At 42.7% G+C, this 24,491-nt stretch overlaps 2 protein-coding genes and 1 long non-coding RNA gene across 6 annotated transcripts in view; 2 read left to right on the forward strand and 1 right to left on the reverse strand.

Moving 5' to 3' along the window:
• The window catches only part of TRIM35 (tripartite motif containing 35), a 17,379-nt gene extending 13,202 nt beyond the window's left edge, over window positions 1-4,177 (forward strand). The window contains exon 7 of the mRNA XM_081001043.1: window positions 1,759-4,177. Coding sequence (XP_080857169.1) covers window positions 1,759-2,327 — 569 coding nt within the window. The 3' untranslated portion in view covers window positions 2,328-4,177. The remainder of the gene's footprint in view (window positions 1-1,758) is intronic.
• Window positions 4,039-11,579, reverse strand: LOC308474718. The gene is made up of 5 exons (XR_013984888.1): window positions 11,553-11,579; window positions 11,309-11,346; window positions 6,491-6,704; window positions 4,593-4,890; window positions 4,039-4,169 (listed from the first exon to the last, which is right to left on the reverse strand). It is a non-coding gene; the product is annotated as an uncharacterized lncRNA (long non-coding RNA).
• LOC308474631 (E3 ubiquitin-protein ligase RNF212B-like) lies at window positions 8,208-21,551 on the forward strand. 4 transcript variants are annotated; one of them, XM_081001180.1, is made up of 14 exons: window positions 8,208-8,471; window positions 13,131-13,328; window positions 13,851-13,903; window positions 14,027-14,101; window positions 15,811-15,926; window positions 16,539-16,599; window positions 16,715-16,743; window positions 17,770-17,816; window positions 19,211-19,253; window positions 19,748-19,805; window positions 19,918-19,978; window positions 20,342-20,381; window positions 20,797-20,858; window positions 21,373-21,551. In XM_081001180.1, exons 2-13 carry the CDS (start codon window positions 13,229-13,231, stop codon window positions 20,837-20,839), a joined length of 726 nt encoding a protein of 241 aa, XP_080857306.1. In that variant the 5' UTR covers window positions 8,208-8,471; window positions 13,131-13,228; the 3' UTR covers window positions 20,840-20,858; window positions 21,373-21,551. The 4 variants fall into 4 exon arrangements, 2 of the variants coding, with proteins under 2 accessions (XP_080857306.1, XP_080857307.1); XM_081001181.1 differs by lacking the exon at window positions 8,208-8,471 and adding an exon at window positions 11,858-12,088; XR_013984783.1 differs by lacking the exon at window positions 8,208-8,471 and having other exon boundaries at window positions 12,362-13,328; window positions 19,748-19,839; window positions 19,882-19,978.
• Window positions 21,552-24,491: the final 2,940 nt, after the last annotated feature.

Consider the following 24,491-nt stretch of genomic DNA (forward strand, 5'->3'; position numbering starts at 1 on the left):
CTGTAACCTGAAGCGTATGTAACCTGAAGCGTATGTAACCCGAGGTACCACTGTATGTGGGCAGAGGCTTGTAAGTGAATTGAAAACAATACATGTCCCAGGCCTCCATTCTATGTAGTAGGTTGACATGGCTTCTCAAGAGCAGGTTTTCTCATGAGGAAATATCCATTCTTGTGTCCTCACTATGCCTGCTGCCTTGTTTTGTTCTCTCCTGGCTTTTGTGTGCCAGGAGGTGTATAGGAGGGGACAAATTGGAATACAGTCATACCTCGGGTTGAAGTAGCTTCAAGTTAAGTATTTTTGGGTTGCGCCACTCGCGCATGCGCAGACGCTCAAAATGACGTCACGCGCATGCGCGGAAGCGGCGAAATGCGACCTGCAGACGCGCAGTCATGTCTTATGTTTACTTCACGATGCAAACGGGGCTCCGGAACGGATCCCGTTTGTATTCAGAGGTAGCACTGTAGTACAGTTGTGAGGTAGATGCTGACTTAATGGGATTTTTACCCACCCTTCATCCTAAGATTCCTGGGTGAGTTACAACAATATAATTATTCCTGCATTGCAGGAGGTTGGGCTAGATGACCCTTGGAGTCCCTTCAAACTCTACAAATATTTTATTCTATTAATTATTAACCTGTTATCAACCTAAAAACTTGCAGTTGCTGGCAGGCAGTTATAAATATGAATAAATATGTAACCTAGTAAATTGGAAATAAGGCATACAAATTACCGTATTTTTCCATGTATAAGACGCCCCCTATTTTGGGGGACTCCAAATTAAGAAAACACACCTCAGCACTACCCATGTATAAGACAAGCCCCAATTTTAAACCTAATTTTTTGGTAAAAAACAACAACCTAGTCTTATACACGGAAAAAACCGGTACCTTACAGAGAGTGAATGTGTATTTATTAATTCACTATAATTCATTATGAGCATAGAGACTGAACATCTTTCCCTAAGAGAGCCAGAACACACATTGAGAATCAATAAACCAGAGGATACTCCTGCTGGAGGCAGTGTCCAATGAACACATCCCATTGGCACAAAAATTTCAATTTGTTTAACAGGACTTCCCCAATTTCCTTCCATTGTAATGTGCTCCATGCCCACCCGAAATCTGCTCTGGAGGATTGGGGGAGCTGTAGAACACATTGGGAAGGGGACAGAGGAGAAGGGGGAAAGTCCCATTGCACAAGCAGAAATCCTTGCACTGATGGGACAGATTACTTAGCACTACTTTGGGTACAACCCATAGCTTTGCTAGATTAAAAAGTTCTCCAGTGAGAATGCCTAGCTGAAATTTGCAGGGGGAGAGACAGAGCAATACAGGGGTCAGCATTTTATTTTTGCTGCAACCCTTTTTGGGGTAGCAATCCTCTTCCCGCCTGTATTAAGTTTTGTCCCTATACCTCCAAGGCAATAAATGCCAATATGTCCCTCCCCATTTCAACTGGTCATGTCTTATGAGACAGTGAAAATGAAGGGAGGGGATTCAGTTCAGTCCTAATCAGTACCGGGCTCAACCTGTCTAGAATTTGGTTTCTAACAAGTTGCCAGCCCACTGCCTATAGCCACGTTCAAGTACATTTGTTTCCAGCACCTGACGTTATGCCTTTGTAAACGGAAGTTCCAATTTGGCTTCCGTCCTTGCTATTTTGCAGCAGGCAAGTCTGTTTCTGACTTGATTTGGTTTGTCTTTTAAATTCCCTCTTGTCATACTCCTCATACTTAACGATTGTCTCCTTTTGCAGTCCCGTTCAGCTTTGATCCCAATACAGCGGAGAGTTGGCTGGAAGTTTCGGATGATCTCACCAGCATTAACACCTGCAACTACAAGCTGGTGGTGGAAGTCCCTGAACGCTTCTCCATGGGCATGCCCTGTGTCCTGGGCTCCAAGAGCTACTCCAAAGGGTCTCACATTTGGGAAGTCGATATTGGCAGCATTGAGTACTGGTACATCGGGGTGGCCAGTAAGTCCTGTGGCCACTACTGGAGCTTTGGCTGCGATTCCCGATTGGGGCTTGGCTACATGTACCGCATGCAGGGTACCAAGAGCAAGAAAAGCCAGTCCTTCCAGGCCGTCCTGTCAGAGACTGGGCGCAGGAAGAACCTCAAGAGAGTGCGAGTGGAGCTGGACTGTGACGAAGGGGAGCTCTCGTTCTACGACACTGAGCAGAAGAGCCACATCTACACGTTCCATGACAAGTTTGGAGAAGTCTTTCCGTACTTCTGCATCTGCAGCGTGCACGCCGGGTCGCCACCTGAGCCGTTCAAGATCTGCCCGCTTCAGATTCATATCAAGAAAGACTATCCAAACTGAGCTTGTGTTTGGTTTATCCCTCCCTGCGCACCCACACATCCTTGCAAAAGCTTGCCTATCCTACCTAACCAACACTGAGGCAGTAAAAAGAACTTAAGACTATTCTTCAATGTTTATGATATGGAGACATTCCCAGCAAGGCCAGGAGAAGGGGTTGCCATTCAGATTTAATCCACTCCGGAAGTTCTACACAATCCTTCTTGTGAACAGAAAAGGGCACAAGAGCAGCTTGCTAAGGAGAAACCTCTTTATGTGCAGATAAATAGAGGAGGGGTACTTGAGCTGCCCAGTTAAAACGTGTGTTTGTGTAAAGGGCTGTGTTTTATTCACAGTGCAATCCACGCCCCAACAAATTGGCATAAGCATGACAGCATATGTATGAGATGAATCTAGCATGCTGCTGCCTACGCTTTGAGGTAGTAGCTATGAGAAGGGAGGCGGCAGGCAGGCTGGCTGTCATTTTAATGGGGTGGATGGAGGAATACTGCAAAATGGCTTTCTTGCTGCCTAACCATCTGGCAGAAGCCTATCCCTGTTCCTCCTCTCTAGAGCAGCAGAGGCGGCTGTAATTAAGCCCTCATCATCAAACCATCTCCTACTCTGCACCAGGCACAGCGAAAGATTTATAGGGGCTTGGGAAAGGGCTTGAAATAGACAAGGCGGGCCCTGATTGGCTCTGATCTGTCAGCATGATGTCACCATCACCCAATCCAAAGATACCACCTCCCCACTGAGCATGTGTTGGAAGTCTAGCCGGGGAATTAACCCTTTTATGGCTCTCAGCTTTGGAGATTTCTGGTTACTTCATATTTCCTGGCATAGTTTAGAGGGTAAATCTGTAACTGTCCCTTATCTCCTGACTCCCAAAGCATTGCTGTATCTTTTTTTAAAAAGCTGCATGGCAGGCAGGTATTTCGTCATATGAAGTTTCCTACCCAACCCAATATGAGTGATGGCTCGTTTGGAGTAGAAAAAGCAGCCCCTCCCAAAAGCAAAACAAATTGTGACACTTTGTTTGCAGCACCAGAGCTTGAGGAAGATGATGTATAACTGATGGGGAACCTTTTTGACCCACCCACGCACCCCTGCCCTGCAGGTGGGTGGTGCTACTCATCTGTCAAAGTTGGCCTGCAGGGAAATAGTGACCAAGCGGGACTGAGCTCCTAGCCTGTCAGCTGGTGGACCAGGGAGTTCAATCCAGCTCTCCACATCTGATGCTGGATGTTGAGAACGTGGATGTGGTTTGGGGAAAACTGTGTTTCATTTGGGGAAGAATATCTGGCCAAATTTGACCCATGGGCCAGAGGTTCCCTGGTGTATACAATAGAGATGGTTTAAACAAATTCTGTACGCTTTGTAGTCTCCATGGAAATAGGTAGGCAGCTTTTTAATCAACATATTTTTTGCTGGGCTGCATGCTGTGGAAAGTGACAGGTTTTTGTCAAGCTGCTCTTAAAAGCCCAAGAACAGGGAAAATCGGTTTCTTTCTGATCTGCTGGCAGCTCCATTTGGAATTGTCCTGGTGGAAGTGTTTTACTCGTTTGCTGGGTCTGCTCACCATATCTGGAGCTGTAAAAGGAATGCCATTTCAGGATAGATGGGCTATGGCTGTGCCTCTCCCAGCTTTGTTTATATGGAGCTTTGCTCACTCATGTGAGCCAGCTTAAGTTCTAAAAGCATTTCGTCTGCTCTCTTGTGGCATGAATTGTTTAACGGGGAATTGATACTCCTGCCTCTCAGCATATTATCCAGAGCCTTGTACAAAAAAATGTTTATATTCAAAACAGCATGTTTTCCTAAACAATGGATTGACATTGTAATTAAAATAAACACTTGTGTAACCTGGTAAATTGTTCAAAAGAAAACATTGAAATTGATCAGTTCACATTGCAAATGCGTTCAGAACTTTTAACTGACAACCACTCAAGTCTCTTAAAACATACTGTAGAATGATACAGTGGTACCTCGGGTTACATACGCTTCAGGTTACATACCCTTCAGGTTACAGACTCCGCTAACCCAGAAATAGTACCTCGGGTTAAGAACTTTGCTTTAGGATGAGATCAGAAATCGTGCTCCTGCGGCGCGGCAGCAGCGGGAGGCTCCATCAGCTAAAATGGTGCTTCACGTTAAGAACAGTTTCAGGTTAAGAACGGACCTCCAGAACGAATTAAGTACTTAACCCGAGGTACCACTGTACTTGAATGGCAGGTTCGACTTACCGTGAAATGTCCTTAATATAATTAAAATAAACACTTGTGTAACCTGGTAAGTTGTTCAAAAGGAAACATTGAAATCAATCAGTTCACGTTGCAAATGCATTCAGAACTTTTAACTGACAACCACTCAAGTGTCTTAAAACATTCTGTAGAATGATACTTGAATGGCAGGTTGGACTTACCATGAAATGTCCTTCTGGTCAGCAGAGAGTGGAGCACACAGTAAAGAGTTAACTTCTGGAGATAGTCAACACTAGGTGGTGCTGGGCGGCCAGTAGGGGAAGTGGAACCTTACTGCAACTGCCAGTCCTTGAAAAGCGTTGAGGGTGAGGCTGGTCCAACACCTAGTAATAACATTGTGAACATAAGACTAACAGTGGGAGATAGTTGGAGCCTCTGAGAGTTCCTGTTCTAGACTGATCAGAGGAACTAGCCCCATGAAGCCTAAGGTCCCATCTGGGTGGGGCTGATGCACTCTCCACTGACCAAAAGGACACTATAGGGACGCGGGTGGCGCTGTGGGTTAAACCACAGAGCCTAGGGCTTGCCGATCAGAAGGTCGGCGGTTCGAATCCCCGCGACGGGCTGAGCTCCCGTTGCTCGGTCCCAACTCCTGCCCACCTAGCAGTTTGAAAGCACGTCAAAGTGCAAGTAGATAAATAGGTATCGCTCCAGCGGGAAGGTAAACGGCGGTCTGTGCACTGCTCTGGTTCGCCAGAAGCGGCTTAGTCATGCTGGCCACATGACCGGAAGCTGTACGCCGGCTCCCTCGGCCAATAAAGCGAGATGAGCCCTGCAACGCCGTGATATTTTAGTGTATTTTTGGTTTCTATGGAAGCCGCCCAGAGTGGCTGGGGAAACCCAGTCAGATGGGCGGGGTACAAATAATTTTTTTTTATAAAAAAAAACCCCAGTCGGTCACGACTGGACCTAATGGTCAGGGGTCCCTTTACCTTTACCTTCTATGATTCTATTTTGCTGCCAAGGAGTGTGGTGGAGTCTCCTTCTTTGGAGGTCTTTAAGCAGAGGCTTGACAACCATATGTCAGGAGTGCTCTGATGGTGTTTCCTGCTTGGCAGGGGGTTGGACTCGATGGCCCTTGTGGTCTCTTCCAACTCTATGATTCTATGATTCTTTTATTATATTACATTTTCCAATGTCAGCAGATAAAACTCTGAAATGCCATCTGTAATTTCATTGGTAGTAACAACAAAGGACTTGAACCAATGGCTTCAAGTTACAAGAAAGGAGATTCCAACTAAATGTCAAGAAGAACTTTCTGCCAGTAAGTGCTGTTTTGACAGAGGACTCCCTTGGGAGGTTGTGGACTCTCTTCTTCCTTGGTTTTTAAGCAGAAGTTGGATGGCCAATAACCAGAGCGTAGCTGTTGGTTTTTGTTCTTGTAACCTTATGGAACAACTACCCTCTCTTCCAGTTTTGTATTCCTATGATATGATAATCTTTATTGTCATTGTCCCATACAGAACAACAAAATTGAAAAATCTACATAAGACATTCAAAAACCAACAAGCCTGCTATCCCAGCTATCCCAATCCTTCCTGTCGTTCCAGAATATTTTCTGTTTTATGGTTCTGCAGTCAATGTCACCCAAATCCTTGCTTTCAGTGTTTGGGAAATGCAGCAAAACAAAAATTCTAACGACAATTCTGTAACTTATAGTTTGTAGTGTGTGTTTCCTTTTCTGAATCAGAGAATCCATTTCCTTTTCTGAAAAAGCGCCTTGCCATATCGTTTACTGCAGTGCCGCTCCCTGTGTCCCTTAGTGACACAATAACCCTGTCACATAAAATTCCAACAAAGGAAACTGAACCACGTGCCGTTGGCTAGCAGCTAGCCATAACTAAGACCGCAAAGGGGCAGTGGCCAGTCACTGCTGTACTGACAGAAGTATTAGCGCTCAAGCATGCACACACATCCTCCCACCTGAAGAGGATGACCAGTTGCAAAAGGGAGGCAGCAGGACTTGGCAACCGCAGTTTGTACTTTGAGGATGGAAAAAAGCTACACCTGCTGGAATTTCTTCTGCTACACATCCGTGAAGGAAATAGGACCTGAATTTTTTTGTACTTTGTCCAAAGCATGGATATTTCAGATGGATACTGATTGCCATCTCACTGATGAGGAAAAGGCACTTCACCTGTTTAGAAACACAATTAATTAAAAAAAAATAAAAGCTTCAGCTGCCTTGATTCTAAAATTCAAGTCCCTCCTCCAAAACCCATCCCTGTGAAGCCTTTATTTTTTTTTCTTTATCCTCAGCTGAACAGTTCTGTATAGTATTTAAAACTGAGTGTATTCATACATCTTTTACATGTCTCACACAAATTTCAGATTGTCAGCTCCTTGGGGCAGGGGTCCTTGTTAGATCACTCCATAAAGTAGATCTATAATAACGATACTCTAAAGAAATCATGAATTTTTTAAGAACAAATCTAGTCCCTGACCTAGTTCTTGAGAATTACACCTAGTATTTATTTATGCCCTTTCCTTAGCTGGTTCCCTGAATGCTATTCCAACACTTACGATTACAATTACGATTTCTTTATTGTCACTGTCCCTTGCAGAACAATGAAATTGAAAAACTACATAAAATTACATAAACTACATAAAACATTAAAAAACCCCTAAAAACTCTAAAACCCCATTTTAAAATACACTATACTACAGAGATCCCTTATGCTGCGTTTAGAACCAGAATTGAATTTGCGTAGAAACTGTTTCTCAGGTGGCTAGTCCTAGTCTTTATAACCCTGTACCTTCTTCCAGAAGGCAGAAGCTGAAAGAGATCATTTCCGGGGTGCGTACTATCCTGCGCTATCTCTGCCGCTTTCTTATGGCACCTGGAAGCGTAGATTTGATGCAAGGTGGGAAGAGTGCACCCAATTATTCTCTCCGCAGTCTTTACAACCCTGGACAGCATTGTTTTTCCCCTGGCCGTGCAACTCCCAAACCACACACACAGACCATAAGTTAATACACTCTCCACAGTGCAATGGTAAAATTCTCAGAACGGAGGATTCTCAGAAAATATAACCTCTGCTGTGCTCTCTTCACCAGGTCTTTGCTGTCCTGTCCCCAGGTTAGGTCGTCTCTCAACTCCATTCCCAGAAATCGAAACACCGAGACCTGTTCCACTTGCCCATACTCGCCCTCTGTACTACCAAGGAATAGAGGCTGATCATTTGTTAGTGGTTCCAAGTCCCTAGGAGCACAACCAATGCTAATGTTGCAATCATCAACGCCAACATTTATTTATTTGCCTGGGCATTTTAAAGTTTTAAGTTGATCTGGTTGGACACTAGGGAAAAAACCATAGAATCATAGAGTTGGAAGAGACCACAAGGGCCATCGAGTCCAACCCCCTGCCAAGCAGGAAACACCATCAGAGCACTCCTGACATATGGTTGTCAAGCCTCTGCTTAAAGACCTCCAAAGAAGGAGACTCCACCATACTCCTTGGCAGCAAATTCCACTGTCGAACAGCTCTTACTGTCAGGAAGTTCTTCCTAATGTTTAGGTGGAATCTTCTTTCTTGTAGTTTGGATCCATTGCTCCGCGTCCGCTTCTCTGGAGCAGCAGAAAACAACCTTTCTCCCTCCTCTATGTGACATCCTTTTATATATTTGAACATGGCTATCATATCACCAACCATTAAGATTTCAGGGCCCAAACCTGAGACTTGGAGGTGGCCTCCAGTGATGTCACTGGGGATGAGTGGGATCTGATGATGTCATTAAGCATGACACATTAAGCATTGGCCACAACTGATTAAAGCCAGGATGAGGGCCTTTTCGGTAGTGGCACCCACCCTGTGGAACGCCATCCCAGAAGATGTCAAAGAGACAAACAACTATGTGACTTTTAAAAACACATTTAAAGGCAGCCCTGCTTGGGGAAATTTTCAGTATGTGATGCTGGTGTTGTGTTTTAACTATTTTTTGTTGGGAGCCACCCAGAGTGGCCAGGGCAAGCCAGTCAGATGGGTAGCATATACATATTTTTGTATTATTATTAAAATAATAAACACAAAGTCTAACAAGCAAGTATGTAACTGGCTGGAAATTAAGACAGAAAGTTTATCTGAAAGGAGTGTTCCTATGCTTGTTGTGAACAGCTGGTATTAATGATGCAATTACCTGTCAATACTGTATGTATTTAATTTCCTCCTGACCTTGCTACCTACACCCTTCAGTGCTTATGCCATTATACAGTTTGTTGCTCTTTAAGGTTCTTCAAGACATTTCTTGCTTGTTACGTTCCTATTTCTTGTATATGTTCATAGAATCATAGAGTTGGAAGAGACCACAAGGGCCATCGAGTCCAACCCCCTGCCAAGCAGGAAACACCATCAGAGCACTCCTGACATATGAAGAAGAAGAAGAAGAAGAGTTTGGATTTGATATCCCGCCTTTCACTCCCCTTCAGGAGTCTCAAAGCGGCTAACATTCTCCTTTCCCTTCCTCCCCCACAACAAACACTCTGTGAGGTGAGTGGGGCTGAGAGACTTCAAAGAAGTGTGACTGGCCCAAGGTCACCCAGCAGCTGCATGTGGAGGAGCGGAGACACGAACCCGGTTCCCCAGATTATATGGTTGTCAAGCCTCTGCTTAAAGACCTCCAAAGAAGGAGACTCCACCACACTCCTTGGCAGAAAATTCCACTGTCGAACAGCTCTTACTGTCAGGAAGTTCTTCCTAATGTTTAGGTGGAATCTTCTTTCTTGTAGTTTGGATCCATTGCTCCGTGTCCGCTTCTCTGGAGCAGCAGAAAACAACCTTTCTCCCTCCTCCATGTGACATCCTTTTATATATTTGAACATGGCTATCATATCACCCCTTAACCTCCTCTTCTCCAGGCTAAACATGCCCAGCTCCCTTAGCCGTTCCTCATAAGGCATCGTTTCCAGGCCTTTGACCATTTTGGTTGCCCTCCTCTGGACACGTTCCAGTTTGTCAGTGTCCTTCTTGAACTGTGGTGCCCAGAACTGGACACAGTACTCCAGGTGAGGTCTGACCAGAGCAGAATACAGTGGCACTATTACTTCCCTTGATCTAGATGCTATACTCCTATTGATGCAGCCCAGAATTGCATTGGCTTTTTTAGCTGCCGCGTCACACTGTTGGCTCATGTCAAGTTTGTGGTCAACCAAGACTCCTAGATCCTTTTCACATGTACTGCTCTCAAGCCAGGTGTCCCCCATCTTGTATTTGTGCCTCTCATTTTTTTTGCCCAAGTGCAATACTTTACATTTCTCCCTGTTAAAATTCATCTTGTTTGTTTTGGCCCAGTTCTCTAATCTGTCAAGGTCGTTTTGAAGTGTGATCCTGTCCTCTGTTCCTATTTCTTCCCCCCCCCCCTTGAACTATCTTGCTTCCCCTCAGCAGCCATTCCTTTAGCCCCCTTGCCCCAATTTGAATGGGGGGGGGGGAGGCAGTTAGCGCCATGCTGTTTTCCTTGTGATTGTGTGTCCGCATGTTTTTAATAGATTATATGCACATATTTTCATAGAATTAAAACTTTCTCTCTCTCTAGCTGAAATCCCAATAAAGTTTCAGTTCTATTCATGTTTACTTGTTTCTTAAAGGTCCCTTCCCTCCCCCTTACGTTCTTTTAAATTTTACAATTTAATATTCAACACATTTATCATATGAAAGAAAATACAATAAAACAAACCCCCACCCCCACCCTGGTGACTTCCCTCCACTTCCCCTTCTGGTTCTTTAACTTATTTGCTACTTCTGCTTAATTTTGTCTTATTTTTCATCTTTCAGCTGAATGCTCTTATCATTTTTATACCAACAACAACAACAACAAATTTATTAAATTTGTGAGGTCCATGCCTTTACACAAAATACCATAAAACATTATTAAAAGATAAACAAAAAGATTATAAAAGTAAGCTAAAATTCATGCCATGCTGTCCCAGCAAGGAAACTACCCAATAAACCCCACCATTCAGGGAAGAAGATACAACAACAGGTTAGGAGAGCAATGGGAGGGACCTCACCGTTTCATCCAGGAACCATACCCTAGTTTTCATAGCCTTCACCACAAAGACCGCTACCACGTGAGAAATCCGTGGATCAGCGTCCACCAGTAAAAACTTTACTTGGTCCTCAGAGTTGACTATTGATTTGGGAATAGTTTGTAACATCGCATCCCTGAAGGCCGAATAGATGGGGCAATACAACATGTAATGTATGAGATCCTCTTTGGTTCTCATATAACAAGGACATATCCGCTGCTCTACTGGGATTTTTGCATATCTGCCTGACAGATAGGCCGTAGGAATGGTTTGAAAACGGGCCATAGTAAAGGCTCTCCGAAGAGTGGGATTGGTGATATTCGCCAAGTAATTGGCGCAGATTTTGACTGCTTTCAGTCGGGGAAACCAGTGGGAGGACCCTGGGATCTGTATTTTTGTGGTATCTAACAGAGCGTCTCTCTCCAGGATCCATTTCCGGAGTTTGTCCGGGCTCCACCGTTTGAGGATATTAAACTCCGGTAGGGTGTATCTAACCAGGATCTCAGATAAGTTTTGGCGCCAAGTGGTGTTCTTTTGAAAAGATACAAAGGCTTGTTTGGCCAATAAGGTGTTTGAAGTGTTTGCAAGGTTGATGTAAAATCGTAGGAATCTTAAGTGGGCCCTGGCAGACACAGAGGGTAAACCAACCTCCACCCTCAAGAAGGCTGCTGGGGTTCCTTGAGGAACATTTTTATACCAATGTAAGTTACATCTTACATTTCATTTATTTCCATATTGTTCTTTCTTAACCTTTCCTTTTTTTCTTAATTTGGAAGTGCTTACTGTTTATGTTCTGATCTCATTTGATATGTAAGCCGCCTTGAGCCTTTGTCAGGGAAAAAGGTGGGGCATATATATATATATATATATATATATATATAAAATCATTTTTATACCAAATTTTCTTCAAGTTACATCTTACATTTCATTTATTTCCATATTGTTCTTTCTTAACCTTTACTTTTTTTTCTTAATTTGGAAGTGTATACTGTTTATGTTCTGATCTCATTTGATATGTAAGCTGCCTTGAGCCTATATATATATATATATCTCATATATATATATATATATATATATATATATATATTACATATTACATATTACATATCTCATATGTATATATGTTCTGATCTCATTTGATATGTAAGCCGCCTTGAGCTTTTGTCAGGGGAAAAAGGCGGGGTATTTAAATGCCCCGCCTTTTTCCCTGACAAAGGCTCTAGGCGGCTTACATATCTTATATATATATATATATATATATATATATATATATATATATCTCAGAATCAGAATATATACAGAATATATATATATATTTCCTCCTCCTCCTCCTCCCCAGCGCGGGCTCTTTTTCCCCTCAGCGAAAGCCGCCCAGAGGAAAAGGGCGGGAAAAGGAGAGGCTGTTAGGCCGCGCTTGTTGTGAGGGGAAAAGAAAGGAAGGCGGCAGGGCGCTTCAAGGGGGAGAAGCCAGCCCGCCACAAGAGAAAGGGATAAATTGTAAATGCTGGATGGGTAGCAGCCACGTTGCCCGGCATAACAGGCTGTAATCGGCTGAGGGGGACGGCGATGGCAGCCGCTCCTCCTGAGGGAGAAGGAGGCCATTGAGGAAAGGCGCCTGTCAAGGGCGCCTCCAGTTTCGAGAACATTCGCCTCGAAAAGGCACATTTCCCTGTCACTTTGGCGTTGATCTTGGTTGTTTTTTTATTTTTTTTAATGATATTTATTAAAATTTCAAAGAATACAAGAATTACACAAAAACAAAAAGTAAAAATACAAGAAAATATAACAAAGAAATGAAAAATAAAAAGAAACATACAAAATAAGAACAGTTAAAAACACATTAAAAAAAAAGATCTTGGTTGTTTTCTTTAGGTACCAGGAGAAGGGAAATCTCTCCCTCTCTCCTCAAAGAAAAAACCAAACACGGGTACCTCACAGGGGGAAAGGGAAGGCTCTTTTTAAAGTTTTCCCCCAAACTGAAGTAAAATAAAGAGAACACCAGAACCCAAGCATCCAAAATCTGCTTTCACACCCTGTCATTCTTACATTACTTTTTCTAAAGACTTAAGAAACGTTGCCATTTTTAGAAAAGCCTTAGTTTTCCTTAACTGTGTGGAAAATGGTTTGTGATATATTTTCATACCAAAAAGTGGAGGGGGGGTGGGGATTACTGAAACCCACTGGTGTTCACAAAAAAGTGCCGGCTTTATAGTCACCCAGTGCCATTAGGGTGTTAAATGTTCGAAATATGTATAAAAATAAAAATAAGTGTCCAGTAGCACCTTAGATACCAACTCAGTTTGTTCTGGGTATAAGCTTTCGTGTGCATGCACACTTCTTCAAATACCTTCAGGTGTTAAATGTTAGGCTGCAATCCTATACACACAGACCTGGGAGTCTGCGCCATTTAATTCAATGGGTTTTTCTTCTGAACAGATAGGCACAGGATTGTTTGCTAAAGATGGGGTGAAGGTGTTTAGAAAGCCTGATGTTAAGCCCAGTCTGCAGTGGGGTTTTTTTGTGTTTTTTTGTCTTTCAGTCTTAAAACAGTAATAGAAGAAATAAAGGGGAAATAAAGATTAATAGAAGAAAAAATCTCAGCGGAGGAACTCTGCCTCAGCTCTCCCATTTTGCAGTATGGATTGGTTTCATTGCAACCAGTGTTTCAGCCAGGAAGGGTCTGATTTTTCTGTCACCAGCTGTGGACACATATTTTGCAAAAAATGTGCTGGCTCAGGTAAGAGCACCAGCATGTCATGTCTACCTTGTCTGGGACGCATTCAGACATGCCATCATATCCTTTAAGTTTAAGCCGGTGTCACAGGACCCTTTGTTTGACATTCAAACAATCACTGATTTCTGACCTTCTACAGATGTGCAATAAACCTTCATTTCAGTTTCCTGTGTATATAACTTTGTTGCTTATGTTCCTGTTTATGTACAGTATATAATTTCCCTGCTACATTCTACAGTCCTACGATAACATTAAGAAATGCCAGGAATCTTAACTCCATGGTGGATCAAAAGTAATTGAATGTTTAAATTTTCAATAAATTTGAGTTAATCTTAATGCTGCAATTTTTATATTAATCATTTCTGACCTGTTTTAATGAGTAGAACAATTTTAAGACAATCAAATGACTTTGAATCTAAGGACTTGTGATTTTAGAGGACTGATCTGTTTTGTTCTTTTGGAACACTTCTTATCTACAGTAATTTTTAGTATGTGCACTAACTTTTTGCATTTGAATCCTGACAGATAAATGCCCATCTTGTGGAACAAGCACAAAATATTTGCTTCTTAATGATAATGTAAGTTGTGGCTTCTACTTACCTTGAATCAGAAGATGGTGAGATGACCTCCCTTAGATCCCAAAATCTTTAATAATGTCAATGGTGAATGTCCCCTTCTGTGTTTTTCCTTCTGACCCACAGATGCAGCCAGAAGCAAAAAAGTTTTTCAAAAGTCCCATTGAACTTGTACTCGGCCATATTGCCCATATTTCTCAGGTAAGAGTAAAGGCTTGTCCATACTTGTGCTTGTCCTGCCACTTTCCCCTGGGAAAACCCATTATTTACTGCTGAAGCAAAGCAAACATCATTTGGGTTTTCTGCAGATTAACATTTGCTCTGATTCAGCAGTAAAGAGCGGGGTTTTCCCAGGGAAAGTGGCAGGAAAAACAGAATACCTCTTGACTTGTGCTTTCTAGGAACAGGACAGGTGAATTTTGGATGAGCCCTAACAAACCAGACACTGGTCCTGAAATTCATTCTTGATCCTGGATTCTAAAATGTGTGGCACTGACTGTCAAAACTAAAGACAATGCAAGGAAGGAAAGCTCAACAGCCTGGAGTCTGAAGTTAGCAATTAGTTCCTAATTCCTTATTCAAAAGTTCAAAATAGAGCTGCATGAGAAATCTGAATAACAAACTGAAATTTATATGCATCTGTAGCCCAAAATAAGCTTTGGACTATCCCACATCGTATGTCTCCATGACTGGGAAACTGTTTCCTTTGGCCTCCAATATAATTCTCTCCAATCAAAGGATTTTTGCACAATATGCTTTTTAACACATGGGGATCCCAGGTGACTTGAACTGGAGACATGCACACGAAGTAAACTTTGGGTCACCACAAATCATGCAGCCACATTTACAGGAGAGTCCTCTGTGAGATACTCTAGCACCATGTCTGGCCCAACACTACATGTTGGCTTAAGATACTGTCAAGTGTTCTGCTCCAATATGTATATATCTGTAAACAAATAAGGAGGTGAGGGCAGTTTGTACCTCAATCTAAGCTTGAGGCCACCAGGAAAGTCCTCCGTGAGACATAGCCCACAATACATTTAGGGCTATCACAAATTATAAATTGACACAATGGGGAAACTGCCTTTGAGATGCCCTAGAGTCCTGAACAGAACTTTCATTTGGCACACTGTCAGCTGGCCTTCAAACATGCCAATACTACTCAAGGAGTAATTCAAAGCAAGGAGTTGGATCAGCAAAGCCAGGAGGTTCAAGGGATTGGCACTGGGCCTCCTGCTTAATGGGTAGGTCTTGACAGGTGTTTGACATTTCTGGCACCTTATGCCAACTCTGGGAACAGCTGCTGCATGCACAGAGTCAAAGTCACTTGCTGAATGTAATGTGTATCTCAAATAATGGAATTTGGTGATTACTTTTCAGCTATGGCTGGTGTTCTAGTTGCCTGCAAAGAAAGCATTATGTGAATAGTGGAGCTGCTTGAAGTGCTTTCATCACCGTCTGTGCAAATGAATGGTTTTCTTTCCAGCTACAGTTTCTGAAAATTAATTTGGCAAGTTTGCATCAGGAGCTAGTTTTGGACAGCACTGATTGCCTATCATTTGATGAACTTCCCCCACTACCCTGGAGCAGTTCACAACTTAAAATAAAAGATTGTACTCCTTTTGAAAATGCAAGAAATGGAAGTTTAATTGAAAAGGCAGAGTTACTTTTAACCATAATGCATCGGTGGGGAAAAGCCAAGCTTCCTCCCATCCCTGAGAAAAAAATCTACTGCAACTCCTGTTTTAATGTTTCGTTTCTTTGAATGAAATGAGTGGCCATACCCTCTAGAATGGCAAGGGCCTGAATGACATTCTTAATTTCCCTAAAGGAGCTATAATTCCCCAATCTGCTGAGAATCAATAGTTGTGAGTTCCCATAATTCATCCCTCCCATGGTTCTCTTCTTAGGTGTGGACTTTCCAGAAAAGCCAGATGGAGCTGCTTGCCTCTTTTTATAAATACCGTGCTTCAAAGGCTGAAGGAGCTCTGCAGCAAGTTTACCAGGAACTAACTACACAGGAAAAGTGAGACAAGCAGGTTGCAAAAAGAAAAGAAAAAAGGGGTCTGGGCGAACAGCAGGGATTATTCAAGATGGCATGGCCTGCATCCGCACATTTTACATACAATAATCTTTCCCCTTTCCTTCCTTTCTGAAAGAGGAGTCATGTCCGTAAATCCATAGAAAATATCCAATTTTTTATTTATTTTTTACTATTTTGTGAAAGAAAGCAGTTCGTTTCTGTTTTGGTGGACAAGGGCACTTGGTCAGAAGTGCAGCAAGCCCTCATGATAATGTGAACATTTAACATGAGTCAATAGACTGAGAATAGGAGTGTTTACTTCTGCTCCCTCCTAATTTAAAATTTATCAGTCTTTTTTTAAACAAAAGTTAGGGCAGAAATTATGTGATCCTAGAGCCATCCCACCAACCCCTCTCTGTTAGTAAACCACTTTGAGGGTTTTAGTTTTTGCAATTATGCAGTGTACAATTTTTATGAAATAAAATAACAATAAATCAGTACAAAAGTATTCTGCAATAATGATTAAAGGGCCATGTTTGGGAATGAGAGGAAGGGAGGTGTGGAATATTGCTAGGTGCTTTGCCAAGACATCTATCTTGTGCATCAAATGCTTAGGGAGCTGGAGGCATTACAGAAGGAGAACAGGGAACTGATGAAGAATCTCTGCTCATTGGAGGTAGGAGCTGTTTGTCTGGAACAAACCCAACTCTGTGTTTTGCTTCCTGACCCCCTCTGCTGGGACAGAGGGAAACATTTTCACCATGGGCAAATTCTCCACTCTTTTCCTACAGGATTCCCCACATCAACTCCAGGATAGCAGGTGAGTGTTTCTGTTCTGATCTGCTTGGACAATTGCCAAGAATTGCAGTGCATGGAATGGAGCAGGAATGGAGAATCCCAGGTCTAGCAGCTGAATGCAGCCATTCGGGCTTCTCTTTCTGGCACTTGGGGACTTTTCCAAGGCCAAAAACCTCATCCCCACTCTTCTTCTTCTTCTTTGGTGATCACTCGTGCTGAGTAAGATTGTCTTCCATAAACACGGTTTTAACAATGAGTCCATAAGTGACTGTGGAGGCAAATTCTGGATCCACACGTCCTTCCACAGTGGGGACATTGGTTTCTGGGCAGGAGTTGATCACAGTGAGGGTTTGCCAAGCGTGCCTTCCTCTTAGCATGTTTCCTCCTTGCGTCCTGAGTTCGAGTGTCTTCAAAGCCCATGACAACTTCGATAAAGGCTGTTCTCCAATTGGAGCACTCACAGGCAAGTGTTTCCCAATTGCTGCTGTTTATACTACATTTTTTAAAGATTTGCCTCTTTTGTTGACCCACCAGCATTACGCTTTCCATTTTTAAGTTCGGAATAGAGTTGTTGCTTTGGAAGACAATCATCAGGCATCCGCACAACATGACCAGTCCAACAAAGTTGATGTTGAAGAATCATTGCTTCAATATACCCCTCAATGTGTCACCAAACTGTAATAATGCCTCTAGCTTGCCTGGCTGGGGGGTAGAAATGTGGGTGAGATTTGGGTGTAGGTAGAGATCCCTGACTTTTACTCTGCATCCGTTGCCCCAGCCACTTCTGCGCATGGCCCTGCCTGTTTCTCAGGCTGAAAAGGGCTTCTCACCCTTGCCTTAGAGGCTCTTCATATCAGAGGTGTGCTTGGGTTTGAGGCCCACGCTGAACATCCTGTTGGAAGCTGCCCAGAGTGGCTGGGAAAGCCCAGCCAGATGGGCAGGGTACAAATAATAAATTATTATTATTATTATAATTATTATTAGCAAAACAGGCAAGGTAATATGGTTTCCACCTTGACTGAACAAAATTCCTTTTAAATTGTTATAGAAACAGCACACCGAGGCCAGTTGCCATCAAACCCCCCTTACAGCCAGGTAGGGCATTTTCATTTGAGGCTTTGGGACAAATGTGCATTTGGTAGCATAAATTATTGTGGATGAGCATGTGAGTGTATAACCTTTGCCTATGTGGGCCTATGAGGAGGCAGAATAGAACTTGCAAATAGTAAAGGTGAACAAGTAATTAGACAAAACAATACAACTGCTAAGTTTTATATCAAGCAGGCACCTTCACTGTATTCTTTTTAGAGCCTGCCCAAAATGTTCTTGTTTAGGCAAGCCTACCCAGACGCGGGGGCGCTAGGACTTGTCGATCAGAAGGTTGGCGGTTCGAATCCCCGCGACGGGGTGAGCTCCCGTTGCTTGGTCCCTGCTCTTGCCAACCTAGCAGTTTGAAAGCACATCAAAGTGCAAGTAGATAAATAGGTACTGCTCTGGCAGGAAGGTAAACGTCGTTTCCGTGCGCTAATCTGGTCTTGCTGGCCAAATGACCCGGAAGCTGTACGCCGGCTCCCTCAGCCAATAAAGCGAGATGAGAGCCATAACCCCAGAGTCGGCTGCAACTGGACCTAATGGTCAGGGGTCCCTTTACCTTTACCTTTTACCCAGATGCTTAGAAATGCTGATGTGAATTTTAATCTGCTTTAGTATTTAAACTTCTAGCATGTTTCAATGTATTGTAATTTTTTCCTGATTTTATTATTTTATCTTTTTGTAAACCACTTTGAGGTCAATAAATTTTATGAAATAAATGGAAAAACAAATAAAAACATGAATTATGCAATGGTCCAAAGAGTCCAAATAGAAAATTAAGACAATTATTGCCGGCAAACTTTGAAGTCAGCCAATCTGCATATTCCTCTACTCCACAAAGATGCTGGACAATTCAGAGTTGATTCTTCAAACAGCTTTAGTCCCCAAGTAGACTTGAAATTTTTTAGCTTGAAGGAGGTAGATACAAGGTAATAAGAGCTTAGAATTGTTATTCAGCTCCCCAACAGACCAAGTTTTCCCTCCTATTTCTTTGCTGAGTGACTCTGCCTCCAGGGCTAAATCAAGCCCATCATGGGGGTTACAAGAGCATATGTTACAGCTTTGCACATGTATGAATGAAAGTAGCCTTGACTGAGGAAGAGAAAGCAAATGTGCTTCCATGATACCGCATACTGTGCTAACATATATGGAGGTATGAAAATCAGATTAAGAGCATGCGTGCCTTTTTTTGTTCTTCAGCATTTAATACCTTTTAGTGAAGTCACTTTCCTTCAGAGACTGCTGTTCCTCCTGCCCTGGGATTCTTATCTAGGATTCTTTAAACAGAGTTGTCAGGAACTGAACTGGGATCTTCTATATGCAAAGCGGTCATTGATACCACTAGGTTCAGCTTCATGCTTCCTCTTCACAGTAATCCACTATCTCATACTTTGCAGTTACCCTACCGTTTAATTTCCAGAAGTCCAGTGAAGTGATCAGGTAGGCACATAATAAATTTAATATTCTTTGGGTGGGATAAGTAGCAGGGAATATGTAAGCTTGCTCAAAATTCCAGAAAAACGTAAGGGGGAAAACAAAGTTCTCTAATCTTCATGGCTGTAGAAAAAGAACAAAATAGAAATATGTATTCAAGAAGTGAATTGTTTCAGTCAATGCAAGGAGGATTTGCTTTACATAGGTTCTTTTTGCTGCTTGCATCATGCCTCAGGACACTTGCTGCTGTGACCTCTACTGTTTCTTTTTTCAAGTTCCAAAACTGTGAAGTTTGATCCAGATTCAGAGTTTTTCAACTGTTCCCTTGCCTTGTTTTCCCCAAACTGGACTTGGCAACTATAGAAATCAAGTTTCTGTAGCGTATGATTTTTCCTTAATACGCATACATTGGTTTAGTACAGTCACAAAATCTGGATGTCTATCCAGCCTTCTATTCCCACTAAGGACCGCTTAACTTTTTGTACCTCTGTGCCTTATAGCCGCTCCTCTTCCACGGATTCCATCTCCTCAAGAGCCAGCCACCCACCAAACTGGCAAGTGAGTCTCCACACTGCTATCTTCCTGTTCCCAGGTATGGAAAAGAGAGGATGGGTATCTTATTTTTGCCTTCCAGACTCACGATGGGGATGTCTCATTTTTTCCCCCTCAGCTTGCTACAGGAACCACCTGGATGACTTACGGCACGATGACCCCAGATAACCCTAATAATGGTAAGAAATATGGGAGGGAAAAGGTAGAATGGTTTTAATACTGCAATGGGTATGGAAGACAAGATGATAACAGAGGGTTAGGATGAACAGAATGGAGCTCTCTTCTTCTCCAAGGATTTCAAGTATAGCTATAGCCTCTCCTGCGGCGAGACACTACTTTTGCAGCCAAGCTGAAAAATGTGGTGGTGGGGATTTATTACACCAATCTGATTACATCTCTCTACCCCACATTAGTCACTTTAAATTAGTCACCCAAGATGAGCCCTCACACTCTAAAGTTAAACCTTGTTCTTCTCATATCACTTTTTCATAGATTCTCTGTCGTTTCATACTATGTATAATACCTTAAATTCTATTTTCCAGCTACTCCTTCTCCAGCATCCACTAGAGGCTTATTCCACAGGTGAGTCTGAGAGTAGGGTGTGCGCTTGTCCCCTCCAAGATGCTACTACTGCATCATCATATAGCAGCTGTTTAGGTGTCTTATTACTGTAATTTTCACTTCTCACTGTCATATAAACAAAATAAGGCACGATCAGAGGCAGCAGTGCTACTGAATACCACTTGCTGCAAAGCACAGGAAGGGAAGAGTTGCTCTTGTGCTCATGCCCTATCTCCCGCAGGCATCTAGTTGACCACCATGAAGACAAGATGCTGGACTATATGGGCCTTTGTCCTGATCTAGCAGGCTGTTCTTATGCTCTTAGGACAGGCCTAGCTCCTCAGGATGCAGTCCAAGAGGCTGAGGTCAAACAGTTCATCCTGTCCCAGGTTACAACTATATCAGTGTTCAAGTCGTTATTGCTTTTGACTCTCAGATCAGGTGGAGGAGGACCATATGCCAGAACATCACAGCATTGAGAAGCTGCACCACGTACAGGTGAGAGGAATGCACCTCCAGGTTGTCGTTATTTTGCAGGAAAGTTTCACATGCATGCCAGAACTTTAGGTTTGTGCAGTTAAAGTGAACTAAACTGCTTTGTTGCCCTAGCACAATAATGTTGCTTTGTCAGTCACTTTGAGTCACTTTTGTGATAAGAGAGACAAAATCATCACCCTCTATTTTTAATCTTCAGTCTTGTAAAAAGTCTTCGGCCTGCAAGACAATAATTTTTCAAGTTGAGATTAATTTTGGGCACAATTTGCCCCCCCCCCCAGCTTGAATAAAGCAACCAGCAATCAATCTCACATCTCAAACCTCCACACAGAGCCATCCGGGTTTATTCATTGTACAGAGATAGTTTTCACCCTAAATCAAGATTGCCAAGAGCACATATGATGCTAATGTTCATTATTTGTCACTAAAAGTTTTCTTGTCAATAACTGTTTAGTAAGTAGGGTTAGTAATTGAAGTGTGCATCCTTGCAACTAGCTTACTGTATTTTTCCCTCCAGGACCACATGTGCCAGCAGAGCTCACCAACAATAATGGGGAGGACTGAAGTAACTGCTTTTAATAGCAGCGCCATGGAAAATGTGTCACCACCATCACCTCATAGCTCACTCAGGAACAACCTGTTAAGAAGGACATGAGATGCTTAATCTGCACAGTAATAAATATCACGCAAACTCAATTGTTACATCATCAGCATCTTTTTATATGTATACCACTTTTCCACAAAATTGTGCCCAAAGTGGCTCACAACATATAAAGTGAACAGTTAAGAATAACTGAAGCAGAGCCAAAGAGGAGTTTGAAATTGACAAAATATATTGATCTGACTAGACAGAATTTGCTCTGCTATCCATGGATGGTTTGCAGCATTGATCTAATTTATGCCCAGTTCTTATGGCAAGCTACAGTCAAAGTCAGACGGTACAATGTGAACTCGTGCTGTTTATCCCAGAAATGGCTATTCAGGGGTATGCTGCTGCTGTATATGGAAGTTCCTGTGGGAATGTTCAGGGAGGCAGGAGAGGATATATTGTTTAATAATATCCTTCCTAACTTGTGCTAGCAAGTTCTATAACTTAGCAGAGTTTTAAACATTCCCCTTTTAAATTGCAGAGCGGTTAGCTTGCTGCAGGCTAGTTTTAGCCTCTTAAATATAAGATTCCTGGTAATCCCTTATATCCCTCTTTAAAAGAATAGACACAACACAGTCTTGATTAAAAAGTATAAAAGTAGTTTACTCACAATCATTCAGTTCACAGCTGGATCCCTGAAGGCAGACTTAGGTTACAAAAAATATATACACTGCGGGTTAGTCCCAGTGACTGCAGACTGTCAGTCACTGCTACTCACACGTTGAAAGCAAGATGGAGAAGAGGAAGTGTGCTGCTTGCCTTTTGTTACCTGGGCAGGTAAGATCATGCTCACCTCTAGTTACATGCAGAGGAAGTTTGTCCCAGCTCAGGAGGAAACAGGAAGTTTTCTACCGGCTGGACAAATATCCCTCTTCATGTCCGCTCTAGGAATGTTGTACTTGACAGCTATGTGTTTCACATCCCACAGTTCCATCTGCTGTGTGCTGCTCAGTTGAAAGGCTATGGAGGCTGACCCATTTCAACATATGATAACATTTTCATGTGGCACTTCAGTCATGACTCAAGCATGCAAACAAAGGAATGCAGGGGCATGTTTAGGAGTGTGCATAAACATGCCTGCTTCTCATATACAGTGGTACCTTGGTTTGCAACCGCTTTGGATTACAACCGTTGTGGATTACAACCACGTCAAACCCGGAAGTGCGTGTCCCTTTTTTTGGATTGCAACCCATTTTTTTGGATTACAACCAATTTTTGTGGGGAGGCCCCATTGGCGAAAGCGCCCCTTGGGTTACAACCTGTTTTGGTTGACAACTGGACCTCTGGAACCGATTATGGTTGTAAACCAAGGTACCACTGTATAAGAAATATTGTACATGCATCTGGAAATTGGTGTGCTAGGTGACAGAAACAGTTGGTTATTCAAAGAACATAAGACAACCCTTGTTGGATCAGGCCAAAGGCTAGCTACTCCAGCACTCTGTTCTTACAGGGAAGCTCACAAGCAGGACCTGAGCACAATGCAATTCTCAGAAACTGGTGTTCAGAAAAATTACGAGCTCTGACTGGAGATAAAACCTAGCCATCCTGCCTAGTAACCCTTGGTAACTGTTATCTTCCCTGTATTTGTCTAATCCTTTTTAAAAGCCACCCAAGCTGGTGGCCATCGTCACTATTTCAGCTGCCTTGTCAAAGGCACAATTGTGCAAACCTCTCTGGAGAAAACCAGTAGCTGGGTCAGCCAGATCACACCACCAGCCTGAGCGGAGCTGTCGAGTTTAACAAATCCATTGTCTTCCTGTGTTGCCCCTTTGTTCTTTTTCCTGCTTGACTTCTTTGTTAGTTCAGGTATGGTGATGGTCAGGATGCATTTAACAACAAAAATAAAAAACCTCACTCCTTTGCCACCTCCTCCTCAAGTCACTTGTTTTTTTTGTTTTCTGTTTTGTTTCATTTCTCTTTCAGTTAGGGTTGCCAATTTTTTTAAAAAAATCTTCTTGTACCCTTAAACAACAAGGAAGTGATAGTGCCATCTCTGTGCCAGGAGAATCTCTCCCTACTGATTTCAGCTGCTGTTAAATGCACAGTCACAACCCAGACCCCCATCACTTGGCAACTCTACTTCCAATCAAATTGCCTATGAGGTGGAGCTGATTTCCTCTCCTGGAAAGCCTTCACTTTGAAATGCCACAGGTAGGGTGCTTACTCACAAGTAGATATGCTTGTATGTCGCATAGGAGGAAGGGCTATAGCTCAGTCCTAGAGCTTTAAATGCAAAAGTTCCCAATTTCAGTCTCCAGCATCTACAGGTAGGGGTGGTAATGTCATCTGCCTGAAGCTCTGGAGCATGGCTACCAGTCGGTGTTTACAATACTGAGCTAGATCGGCCAATGATCTGACTCAGAAGGCAGCTTCCTATCTACAGCAGCAGTATTAATATGCTTGCTTTCATTCTTTACATTCTGTTTGTTACCCACCTTCAATCCCAGCGAGGATTGCATCTAAAAAAGATAATTCAACCCAATACGATCAATAAAGCAACCTCATTCCAAAATACCGCACCATGCAATGCACACCTACCTACATGTGAAAGTGTGACTTGACATGTTTAAAGGCTGAGATTGGGGCCCCCTCTGACCTGAGGACTTCCAGTACAATCTCTTGGCTTCTACAGCCATAGGAAAGCTCCTAGGAATACATTATTATATACAAAAAGTGCACTAAGGACAGTTCTTCCCCTGCTCATCAACTTAGCAGCTTCACTCTGATTGAAGAAATAAAATCTAGCCAAAGCAATTTTTTTTAAACCCCTAACACCACTTCCAAAAGATGCTCAGTCTTAGCTTGTTCCTGGGCAAAGATGTGGCAACAATCATTTACTGCTTCTCTGTACTGAGTTGGATAACAATTGCTGGTTTGCTATAGAAGGGTTTATCGTGTCTTCGCAGCATCCATGGAGATGACCTATATTGTCCCTGGAGCACCTTTTCCTTCCTAAGCAAGCACGCTGCCTGTCTTGTCCCTTC

The sequence above is a fragment of the Podarcis pityusensis genome, assembly GCF_964106645.2.
Source record: "Podarcis pityusensis genome assembly, chromosome: 3".
NCBI classification, from domain to species: Eukaryota; Metazoa; Chordata; class Lepidosauria; order Squamata; family Lacertidae; genus Podarcis; species Podarcis pityusensis.

Excerpts from the sequence above, each read along its gene's own strand:
- LOC308474631 (XM_081001180.1), top strand. The coding sequence starts at position 13,229 with ATGGATTGGTTTCATTGCAACCAGTGTTTCAGCCAGGAAGGGTCTGAT. Across the intron at positions 14,102-15,810 it reads ATATTGCCCATATTTCTCAG|GTGTGGACTTTCCAGAAAAG; the intron begins GTAAGAGTAAAG and ends TTCTCTTCTTAG. Across the intron at positions 19,979-20,341 it reads CCCAGATAACCCTAATAATG|CTACTCCTTCTCCAGCATCC; the intron begins GTAAGAAATATG and ends TCTATTTTCCAG.